At 45.2% G+C, this 12,450-nt stretch overlaps 1 protein-coding gene across 1 annotated transcript in view; it reads right to left on the bottom strand.

Annotated features, from left to right (window-relative positions):
* The window catches only part of LOC135913940 (SEC14-like protein 2), a 29,868-nt gene extending 19,477 nt beyond the window's left edge, over positions 1–10,391 (bottom strand). Inside the window, exons 1-6 of the mRNA XM_070539454.1 lie at positions 10,338–10,391; positions 8,949–9,018; positions 5,151–5,194; positions 4,913–4,975; positions 4,135–4,218; positions 71–149 (exon numbers count right to left, since the gene is read on the bottom strand). Of these exons, the coding sequence (XP_070395555.1) occupies positions 71–149; positions 4,135–4,218; positions 4,913–4,975; positions 5,151–5,194; positions 8,949–9,018; positions 10,338–10,391 (394 nt within the window). The remainder of the gene's footprint in view (positions 1–70; positions 150–4,134; positions 4,219–4,912; positions 4,976–5,150; positions 5,195–8,948; positions 9,019–10,337) is intronic.
* Between the last annotated feature and the right edge of the window lie 2,059 nt (positions 10,392–12,450).

The raw sequence follows: 12,450 nt of genomic DNA, 5'->3' as shown, positions 1-12,450 counted from the left end.
TATCGATTGCAACGAAAATGAACGTACCCACACGCAAGTTTTGAGCAAAACAATGTGCGGAGTGACTTACCCTGCCAGCTGTAGACGTTGCGTATGCTAAAATTGTCGAAGTCGATCACCAGGTACTGCGTCTCTAGTTCTTGGCCTGCCTAAGGATAAACGAATGGGCTGAAGATTACAAGACAAGCAATGTTTTCTAACGCGAAAGCATTAAGTGCCCCATTGAGGGAAGATCCGTCATAGATAGATAGATGGTACCAAAAATGGCCGATGGCACAAAGAGCAAGAACACGTCACAAAATGGTCGGATTGACGTCAGATCTCTCAGGGATGTTTCTGTAAACAAAGTAAATAAGTGGCTTTGACAATAAAATTTGGTACATTTCGATCTCGGTGGGAATCGAACCCGGACCTCTGCGGCGCGAGAAGAGCGCGCTTCCCCGAGGCCACGGCGGCTCCACGATTCTGGCGGCCATTAAATGTGTGCCTAGTAGGTGCGTCATCGCATATGTCATGTCGCAGCCATCTGGTTGACTTAAGGTGTTGCCAAGTGCGTGCGTCATTGGGCACGTGACGGCGCAGCCAATGGTGATGAGGTGGCGCGACGTCATAAGTGCATAGCATGAGCGAGTTCGTGGCGTTCCGAGGTCTAAAAACGGTATAATACTTTCGCCTTCCCACGCGTAAGCAGTCTTGAGTGTCTCTGCGAACTTGTTTTCTTCTATTGCTCTGCACTTTGACGCGTTGACTTCAACTTTATACAGTGCCACAACGGGCGATTATAAGCATCAAGAGTTAGGTGAAAACACAGGATTCAGTGCGCATTGTAGTGTAGGTATATACGTGGGTCAACTTTCCTCTACCAGGGCGGCAAGCTTGAATCTTTCCTTTAGTGTTCCTTCGCATGATGATGGTCAGCTCGCATTCAACCAAGTCGGTAAGCTTAAGTGTTTTCACGCATTGCTCTGTCATATGGGCCTTCCGCGGTAGGTCATCGGTGACAAAAGAAATCTCATTTGGACGTGTGATCTAACTTGTGGTGATATGAAGATGAAAAGCAGCCAAATACTACAACTGCCCGCGGTTGTACCGGAAGCAGATGGGGGAGGTGGTTGAGATTCTGAGGAAAGGTTTTACATGAGTGTTCGAGGTTGAAACAGCCCCCTGTCGGCTGCTTGGCTTTGAACTTCAATTTTACAGTCAAAGAAATGCACAGTGGTCTTCGGCCTTATTTTCCTACACCCTCCTGTTACTGTACCAATATATAGAGCGAGGGCTCCATCTCTCTAACAGCCAAAAGTTGCTTGATTGAAGAGACGTTAAATAGGTAGCAATAGGTGAGCATTTCGTGCAGTTACCTAATAAAATCGTACGCCTCATTCTGCTGTAAAATATCGCCTTTCTCCTTTATGTCTATCTTTGGCGTATGTGATAGCGCTCATATGTATGGAGCAGGCTTCTACGGGTTAGTCAACAATCATTTCTAGAAAAATTGCACGCATAAGAGTGCTGTCGCTGTGGCGTCACAGCGACATATAGTCATATGTCGCTATATATTGTTATAGTCATATGTCATATATATAGTTATATATAGTTAGTTATATATAGTTATAGTTATATATATAGTTATAGTTATATATATAGTTATATGCTATGCTGTCGCCGTGGCATATAACTCTACCTCTTTTATTGACCACATCAGTTTGACTTTGACTGGATGTATTCTTCGCAAATTCGTCGTTCTGCCTCTTGTGAGTGGCTGACTCCTTCATATTACAACTACTGCAGTTGTGAAGAGACCAGTGAGCACCTCATCAGCCACTGCAGCCGCTTGGACGTCTAATGTCAATGACTTCATAGCGGTCAACTCAACGGCCAACTCTTTGCAGGGGCAATGATTCTGGGTGCATGGTGTCTCTCAACATCATCCCAAAAAGCTTCGCGCGCTCCAAAAATTTATAATAATGAACAACCCTGAAAGTGCGCTTATGGGCAATTTCTGTCACCTACTTTGTATGTGAATTCTCTTTTGTTGTTTCTTACCTTCCTTCGTTCCTTCCTTCCTTCCTTCCTTCCTTCCTTCCTTCCTTCCTTCCTTCCTTCCTTCCTTCCTTCCTTCCTTCCTTCCTTCCTTCCTTCCTTCCTTCCTTCCTTCCTTCCTTCCTTCCTTCCTTCCTTCCTTCCTTCTGTTCTTTCTTTCAATTCATCATCCCTTTCTCCCCGTGCGTGGTATCCGACCAAACGTCCATCTACTTAACATCCCTGTCTTCCTTGGTTTTCCCCCTCTCTCTGTCTCACTTGACACTCGGTACATCGACAGACCCACTCACCTCCCTTGAAGACGTTCTCTTGAGCGACTCCAAGTACTCCAGCTAGTAAATGCAGTGGCGTTGTACGGCCTCTGTTGTCAACGCTGCAAGGAACGCTGCGACACAAGGAGAGACGCTAATGAAGCAAGAACTTGGAATAAAAGGTCGCAGAGAAACAAGAACTACGGTAAAAGGCCACTGTACCTGTTATACGCGTATTTTTAATCAGGGCTCACAGTGTGACACTTGTAAGGAATGTTAACTGAATGTCGTGACTTGTGAGGACTGGCTGGCGAAAGAAGTTATAAGAGGCAAATATGACAGATGCGACAAGCAGGAAAGCGTATGTCTGCTGTTTTCATTGCTTTTGCTTTGTCAACTGCGCTGTTGGCCAGGCTAAAAAATTAAGTTGCAATTGCCCACATAATGAGAATTAGCGACGCGATAGCTGGCGCAATATTATGCGCGGTATGTCTTGCACTATTTCGCGTGGCATCGGTTGCAGTAAACATTCGCAGGTTCCCGCGAGCAATTTTCTTTTGAGAAGAACGAAAAAAACAGTCGTCAATTGTTGCCTCAGTGGGCCTGGCGTGACATCCTTGACATTGCGAAATTCCGGCATATTGCCAAATTCTGCAATGGCACCCTTCTTTAGCCAATTAGAGAGGTCATACCAACCTTGTGAGCCAATCGCAACGAGTAAGATGGCGAATTTGACAATATGGAGGAATTTTACGGTGCCCAGAATTTCCCCCTCACTTGCCTTCGCTTTTGCAGGTGGTGCTCCCTAGGGGTGGAGCAACGGAAAGACACGACTGTTTCTTGCTCCTCTTTCTAACCTGCGTTTCGCATGTTGCGACCGCAGGCTTCCTTTGATTTATATGATCTCGCTACTGGTTTATGGATAATCTGTAGAACATGGACAATCATACTGACAAGCGCTCAAGGAGGTCAGGCTCAGTATTGTCAGAAAGCAGCAGTCTGAGCTGCAGCATCAGTGGAGTGACTGGCTGAGATGTAGAATGTTCGGCTGTCAATCTGCAAGTCTAGTCTAGAATTACAATCCCCGTGGGTCACTGCGACCTTATTGCTTAATAACATACTGTCAATGTTTTTTATTTATTTATTTATTTTATTTCGGACAACAATACAAGATGTCCGCGGGGAGAGGCTAAAGGAGACTAAGATGTCTCCTGACGAGGCCTAACACCCGCGGTGATTCAATCTACGATTCCAGCGACGGATACCAATGGACGTCAAGATGACTAGGAGAGTGAACGCATAAACATGTATCGCCGCAAAACGCTAACTAGACCAGCGTATACTTCTCGGGCGAATCTAGGGAGTGGCGACACATGAGTACTGCACGTGTTTCCAACGGACTGTAAAACAAGTATTTTTGCAGAGTTTCACAGTCGTCTTCGCGGTCATTTGCGAAATTGCACAAATTTTCGCATACTATGCATAACACTGTTGTCGAACTAGCAGAATCTGCGATCACGAAACATCCCTTTCCAATTACCCTAGCACATGCTTTTATTTCCACCGTTTGATTTCCACTTCATTAAGTCAGTTTTTCCCAGTATTTTGTCAATTTTGCTGTGGGATTTGGCACGGTCAAATATCGCAGGAGCCAACGGGTCTCATTCTTGTTATAAAGTGTGCGTATGGTCGTCGCAACTACAGATATTCTGCGCCACGCTTCATTTCTGTGTAATTCCTTTAACTATAGCTTGGAAAATACAGTAATCGCATCTCTGCGAGAGGAAACGCTTATGGCATGACATCTGCGATTCACCCTGAAATAACAAAGCTGACCTTTTACGTTGATGCCTGCTGGAACTATCCACATAGGGCAGCCATCTTTACACGGATGCAGTATTGCGCCGGGAAAGTTTTCCTTCACGATCTGCACACGAGGAGAGGAGGGTATACTGTAAGAAGCTTTGTTTCTGTTGCACCTTCCTTAGATACCAGAGAATCTCGCAAAGAACAAGGTGTCATGGTCGGCAAGAAATGCAAAAAAAAAAGTTACTAGCGCCCACTTTATAACATTTTCAACAATTCGTTTCCATTCGTAACTAGCGCGGATGCCGCCACCATTGTAAACTTAAGTAGCCCTGCAGTTAACTATGTACTTCCTCCACAAGTGTAGTAGAATGGCTTCAGCATCCTCGGTACCAGTTACAGCAAATAAAATTGTGGTTTGTAGTGAAATTACTGTCGGGTGAAAATGTCTATGCCGAATATTCACGATGTTTTAGGGGAAATAAAAAATCTCGTAATTAAGGCCACAGATAGCCACTATAGCGATGACGACTACATGAAATATCGATATCTGTAGATTCCTCCGCTTTTGCGGTTTCTTTAAGAGCCAGATAGTACGTGCAATGTAATTGGAGGACTTCCTACACTTTACCGCGTTTTCCCCCAAAATTGACCACACCATTCCTTAATCCTATGCAATGTTATCAGTGATGGACAAATCGCAAGCGCAGCAGCCACTAGAATGAATGCATGATTTTTTTATTTTCTGTCAACGTCAGACCTACCATATGCATATAAACAGGAAGTATATAAACAGGAGGCGTAATAGTGTATACCTGCGGAGTCTTGTAGTTTTTCAGCATGTCGTCTACCCCGTTTTGCTTTCGCCATTCGATATCCTACATGCCCGTCAAGAAAGAAAGAAAGAAAGAAAGAAAGAAAGAAAGAAAGAAAGAAAGAAAGAAAGAAAGAAAGAAAGAAAGAAAGAAAGAAAGAAAGTGTCATTTCAACTTTCTGCAACGGCCTAGCCATTGATCAAGAACTACGGGTTAATTGTGCAGAATTGGTACTCACATGACGGTACATGCTATCCGCCCGGCCCACATCGAAGTCCCGAGCTGCATTTCGAGGTGCGGGTCATGCGTTATAGATCAAGAATTATACTTGCCGCACGGGTGCATGAATCGCCCGCAAACATGAGCGCGAAATTTGCTGCTATAGAACGCATATAAGGTAAAATCTGTGCTGTTCGAAATTTTCAAGCACTCTCTGAATCTTTCGAGTACCTGACGCGCACGTTTCATATCCGCTGCCACCGTCCAGGCAGTTTTCTTATTTCTGCCGGCGTAGAAGATAGCGGGCCTGCTATCACTGCCAATACGCCCCCGATTTTGATTAGCTAAAGGTGAACCTGTTCCGGAGGTTTATTCTTCGTTGCTTCGAGCTCTGCGCCAACTATTGAAGCCAAGCATACGCCCGTTTCCATGACAACGTATGTGCCTGCAGACCGTGCCTGCAGTCTTAGAATAATTTTAGTGAGGCTGATTTTCTTTTCCTAAGTAATATGTATACTTCGGTGCAACACAGTCACTGGCACATCAGGGATCGCTATGAATGCTGTAATTACCTGCACACGCTTCGTGCGTGCTGAGCCGCGAGCGTATATTGGTGAAAAGAAATAAGGCTACACCGCCTGAAGCGTTTTACGCTGTATACAACTGTTTAACTTGCAGGCGAAAATACCAGTGAACTTTAACGCAACTTTATGAATGAGCGTATGCTGTCTTTTCGTTAGACTGTCTGCGCGTCATTAATAATTTTGTAATTTTGTAATAAGCCTGCGTGATCAGAATTTGCATGTAACTGTACTTGTCACTACAGTCGGTGACAACCTAAGCATTAAAAGGTTATAAGTGCGCTCTCCAACTCAAGCACAATTTGTATACCTCACAAGAAAATGTATTCATCCGCAGGCACGTGTGCAAGCGTGCTATAAACATATACAGTGAAAGCTCGTTAATTCGAACTTCAATAATTCGAATTTATGGATAATTCGAACTGTACGATTTGGTCCGGCCAAGCTCCACAGAAGTGTATGTATAAAAAAGTCCGTTAATTCGAACGCGAGAAGGTTCCCTCACGGATAATTCGAACTACGCTCGCCTGGCACACGGCCAGAGAAACGCGCCTACTGCCTACACACAAGGCTGTATTCCCTCCGAAACGGAGAGAACGGCGAGAGAAGGCAAAATTGGAAAAAAATCTAACCGACGCGGGGTCAGCCAGAAGGCAGCGGCGGCTGCCGCCGCTCCGTTCTACGTAACCTCCGAGACTTCATGCCCGTTGCGAATCTCGGAGGCTTTGCAAATCTTGTACAGATGCATGTTGTGCGGAGATGGCACGGCAAGCGCCATCGTAACACAGCGAATCAAGTACGTCGCAGCTGCGCTTGCAATCAAGAACCAACAAATCAGGGCCTTCGCCACCTTCACATGTTCAGCGTCTTTGTCTCGGCAGTCTTCATCGGTTGTGCACGTCTGTTTTCAGCTTAGGAGGTATCGGCCATCGCGATTCATTGTGGTGGTGTTAAGCCTCGGCTAACGTTCGTTTCGGTGGACATCGATAGTGTGGCACAGTCGGACCCAGAGCTTCGACTTCAAGATGGCGTGTGCCCGCGGCACACGCCATCACTTTCTGACATGCCCTACTGCTTCCAAATCGCAGTGTACTGTTGCTCTCCTTCACTTTCGTTAGTTCGAACTTTCGTTAATTCGAACTGAAGCGGCTACCCCTTGGGGTTCGAATTAACGAGCTTTTACTGTAGTACAATATAACGTATCGCGCATACAATACATCGTACTTAATATACATACAAAACAAAGAATTCGCCAGCCAATGAGGTTCGCTTATTTCCTGACTATTCCGCATGTTTGGAACTATTTTGTCCGTGTAGATCGGTGTTTGTGTCACTGGATTCAGGACGAAACCTCAATGCATGTGCGAATTCTGTGGGTGATACCGATGTCACTGCTCAGCCAAAAGTAACATTTGAGCTCGAAACAACGATATTTTCTTCCTATTAGTTTTGAGTTTACATTGTCAAAGTGAAGTCACAAAGCTGCGATTGCACTCCAGCTGGCTCGGCTCTCTTCTGAAGGTGAAGGGCAGGTGCATTGCGTGTTTCCGTGTGGAGCTTGCTTTTAATCGTTAGGTTGCCATCGACTGTAGTACGCTTTGCTGTCCCTGCAATCAGCTTGCCCTTCGTAGCTTTCAGGGTGCGGACAGTAAAGCTCAGCAAAGATTTGTTTATTATTTGTTCTTTCGTTGAATTGGCTAATCTAAAATGCACCGCACACATCCATAATGTACATCTTCTTTAGGCTCCACAGCTTTCGTCAGTGAATCACTATCTAAGTTTGCACTAGGAAAGGCTTCCGCGAGCAAGTGACTATGGAAGGTGGACAAATAGAGTGAACGGGGCCGCCAGGTGACCGTAGAGCAAACATGTCTGTGTGCAGCTGCGCAAATTATGCAGGGGACGCTTACGGACTTCATCGTCTCACGGTCACATGTTTTCGGCTTAATGACCACCAGGTTGGAACCATCCGATATCCTTACAAATGCGATATGCGACTAAATTTCGAGTTGAAATACCAAGAGGTATTACACGCCGCATATGTTTACTGTTCCTTCTACTTTGCATTTTATGAATCTTAATTATGAGAACGACAAAAATGGAGGGGGCTGCTCCAAGAGCTTTCCAAAACGATTTAGTCGCTCGAGGCTTGGCCTTGTGCCCGAATATAGCCTACTCATCAATTCTTAACTTACTCATGAAAACAAAATAGGTGACAGCGAAACAGTCTATGCCAATCAAACGTAAAGTATCCCGTGCATGAACATCTGTCTTCATTCGCTTTTCAAGGTGAACGGCACTTTGTTTCCGTGTATTTTGTTTCCTTTTTTTTCAGGAAAGCAGATAACTTGGAATATCTGAATACCTCGCAAGAATTAAGTAGTATTAATTTTATTGAAGAAGCAGAAATTAACTTCCAACTTTTCTTTATCGCAAATGCATCGTTCTTTTGAAGACGATGGTGTTCGCTCCGACAGCCTCTTCCTGTCGCAGTGAATGAGTTCTGAGCCGGAGAAATTGCGCAGGTCTGTTGCTTTCGTTGATTTTTTTTACTAGTATTGTTCTTGTTGAAACGGGACCTCACGAAGCCTCAATAATAAGATTATTTCATATTTTCCTCTCATACGGCTCTCCCTGTGTAAGAAAACACAATGGCTTAAGAGCGAAGCAGTGCCGGACACATGATGTAAACACAAATGTTCCTGGTCATGATTAAGTTCAAAGTAGTGCCGATGTGTGTTGTTTGTGTACCGTAAATAATGATAATGGCCCTGATTATATTTATTTGTGATCACCTTTTGTCAGGTAAAGGGTAACATCGATCGAAGTAACCACTGCGCTAGGCGTCCTTATGTGACTCCTGGAAACAAAGCTTCCTATAAATTGATGCTGAATATTTTTTCTTATAGGTGCTACCGTCGGAACTTACGAACTGTAAACAAAAAATTAAAAGAAATCGCGCCTGCTAACATTATTCAGGTGACAGGAAACTGGGAACGTTTACTTTTAAATGCACAGCGGGGGGCCTACGAAAACGCCACATTGTTACGAGTGTAGCGGTACATGTTTATGTACCGGGATGACACGATATCCGACACTGCAATTGATGAGAACGGAATACGCTAAATTGAGTATTATCACTAGATGCACTGAAACATATTTCGCATAGGCCAGTCAAAAAGACTTTGTATACTTTCTCGTGGTACCCAATGGCCGTTTGTCTCTCGTCCACTCACCCCGTAACCAGCGCAGCAGGGAAGCGTCCGTGTCCGAAGGTCTCTTGACGTCTGACACCGCATTTCGAAACTGCGTGGCAAGGTGAGCGCTCAGCGTGCACGCTATTGGAGGAGCTGCGCCGCGTTTTAAAACGCAGATCAATTAGCCTGAGAGGCTGCAGTGATTCAACCTTGACAGCAGCGGCTACACGGTAAACCGATTTAACCCAGCAATTCGCTATTGATCCTTCCTTGTATTTATCCCCCCTATGCACAAGACATACACGACATCAACAACCAAGATCTTTAACGCCATATTTCGCAAGAACAGATGCTTATAAATTTTCCTTTTTCCCGCGCACAGTGTCTCAATGGAACTCTATACCAGAGCGCGATCGTCTTGCCATCGTGTAGCATTGTATACATTTTAGCCATTGTGTTCATTTTTGCTATTTATTTGTATCTGGATGTAAAACATAATCTATCTGCACCCATATACTCAATGTGATTTGTTAAAAATGCCCGTCCTGCTTGCACCACGTTATGTGATCTGCAGTATGTATAAATAAATAAATAAATAAATAAATAAATAAATAAATAAATAAATAAATAAATAAATAAATAAATAAATAAATAAATAAACCCCTCAGGGGTGTTTTCTGTCTATAACTTACACCCTTACGTCCATACCGTTGCAAGAACCCTTAAGGTGTGAATCGGCTTGCTGTGGCATCACGGGCCCAATGTTGCTTTAGACTTAAAGCCCGGCCACAGGCGACAGTCACTTGCCGCACAATACGCGCAAGTTGTCCCGTGTCAAAGGTGAAACGTTTCGCGCAAGTGTCGCTACTTCTGCCTTCTGCAACTTATTGTGCGGCAACGCCTGTCGCTTTAAAATGATGTGGACTAAATTTAGTGGTTTTACGTGGCAGTACCACAATCTGAACATGAGGCCCCGCCGTTAGTGGGGCTGCGGATCAACTTTGAACTCCTAGTGTTGGTTTACGTGCATCCAATGTAAGGTACAGGAGTGTTTTCGCACTTCGCCTCCATCGGAATGCGGCCCCGCTAGCGGTCAAAACTCGCCAGCTCGAGCTCAGTGCCATGGCCTCAGGACTACCGCAGCGAATTGCCGCCAATTTACTTACAAGTAAAGTTCTTCGTGCAAGCCGCCCTTTGTGTAGCTTTGGGATATGTTATATGCGGCCAGTCTGTCAACTTCTCCTGTTTGAAAGTGTGAAATGAAGCATCAAGTCTGCAAACGCAAGCGCCCTTTCCCCTTCCCATTATCTTTTTTTCCCAGGACAGAAGTAAACACTTGCATTCTGTACTCGATCGAACCGGCACACAGTGTTGTTTAGGCATGCACACGCGCCTGACACACACAAGAGCGTACTTTCAGACAGCTACCTGATTCAGAGCGACTTGCTGACGTTCGTTTAGGGAACCCAGGTATCCGGTCATTTCGGCGGTATCCCAAGTATCCGGTCAGCTCCGCGCTCTCACGTGGTGACCAACCGACTGCACGCGTCCGTTGGTCGCCTCGGAAATAGAGATGACGTCACAGCACTAATGACGCCACGCCCCCATGCGGGCGCTAGTGACGTCGAAGTGGGACAGGCACTTTCACCTGGCAGCCGAACACACAGATGTGGCCTCTGACAGTTTCTTTTTCTCTCCTTTCTTTAGTAAGTGTCACTGCCTCCACCGTGTCTATCTTGCCGTGTTGTTCTGAATTCACTCGTACCTATACGACCATGACCCAATTAAGAGTCAGTTTTTTTATTAAATGTCAAGTGGTATGTCCGCCTGACGGACGTCAGAGAATTAAGACATCCGAGAACTTACCTGCCAGACCGTACCTGCCGTTTCCGTCAATTGTGAAGTAGCGGACTGCAATTCGTGTTAGAAATGTAAAAACGCACCCACATGAGGCTCGACTGAGCATGACCAACATTTTGGTAATTTTTTTCATCGCTGCCCATCATCACCATAACCCTTTTTCCTGCATTCTTTAGACTCACGTCAGAAGATTCGCACGTTTTCGCCACTCGTTGTAAGCGTTGCCAAACGTGACACACACCCCATCGTCAGTATCTTTCAGTGGCGCGCGAATTACAGCGGTGACTTCTCGTCGCTGTTGTGTCCGCCGGACGGCTACATTCGGAGAAAAATTTTAAATCTTTGCGGCTGACCCTTTCCCAAATAATAATCGCCATCTATCTAACCTGCATACTCTGTCTTTAACGCGATGCTCAAGGTATACTTTCATGTCTCGTACGGCATGCTCGTATCAGCGTGACTTAGCGTTCGTCACCGAAAATCAGTGAGCGCTGAGTGTTAAATAAAGTAAGTTCACGCCACACAGATGGCGGTTATTGTTTGAGGACAAGATAAGCACTTCAGGAAATAAAATTCCTTTTAGCGTGTGCCACGGGGAATACCATCAAAAAGAACGCTCTTGAGAAGACGTGTTGCTGGGCAGTTTGGTTTATGCTACAGAATGAATTAAAGGCTCGCAAAAGGATCACATATAGGACGGTGCTTGGGCTGTACCCTGCCCTGCCTGTGTATTTTTTGCTCTCCTTAATTTATTCGAACGCTGAATGTGCATACACGTTGCGAGGCACTTGCCTTTTATTCAGTCGTCGCCATTGTCATCGTCGTGGTCGTCATCATCATCATCATCATCATCATCATCATCATTGTCCTACCTTAGTTTTTCGCCGGTCGAAATTCTTTCGCAGACCCTTCCATGCGCCAGCTAACCGATTTCACATGTTCACAAAATTCCTAATGTTGACACTCCCTATCTCCTTAACAACACCGCGATCACAAGCACTGAATTTTCCTTCCATTGACGCCAGTTCTAATAATATAGTAGACAAGCGTTTTCTTGTTAGGCTTTTCACATCAGATAAAAATCTTTGTCGTGTCCTGCGTGTGATCTTTGCGGATGCAAGGAGAACATTAACCAGTTATTGTGCCACAGTCCTCTATTTCAAGCACGAAGACAATCTTTGTCCAGCACATTGAGGAAACTAGATGATCGTCCTCTGAGTGAACAGACGGTGCTAGAGCACCGTCCCCACCGATCATTGCCTCAGAAGGGAGTGAAGGCACTTTTGTGCTTTCTGAGAGCGTCTGGTTTGCACAATCGGCTTTGACTGAAGTACTGCCCGTGCATGTCTCTATACCCTCTCTCATTTCTCTCTCTCTTCCCCTTCTTCCTTCCCCCAGCGTAGTGTAGCCAACCGGACTCTTGACTGGTTAACATCCCTGCCTTCCTTATATGCCTCCCTCTCTCGCTATTTCTCTCTCTCTAGTCCATAGTCTTGAAGTGGCCGCACCACAAAGCTGTCGCTGATCGTAGGCAGCATCAGTAAGATCTGAAAATTTCATGCGCACTCTAGTGGACGTGGCCGACACGAGTAGAATTTTCCTTTTGATCGTAGCATTTCTAATACTTGTCACGTGAAAGTGTTACTTGATATATTGTGGCGTGACCGACACATCCACTCTG

Source organism: Dermacentor albipictus, chromosome 5 (genome assembly GCF_038994185.2).
Source record: "Dermacentor albipictus isolate Rhodes 1998 colony chromosome 5, USDA_Dalb.pri_finalv2, whole genome shotgun sequence".
NCBI lineage: Eukaryota > Metazoa > Arthropoda > Arachnida > Ixodida > Ixodidae > Dermacentor > Dermacentor albipictus.
The sequence above is the reverse complement of the archived record's forward strand: the minus strand, read 5'-3'. Positions and strand labels throughout refer to the sequence as shown.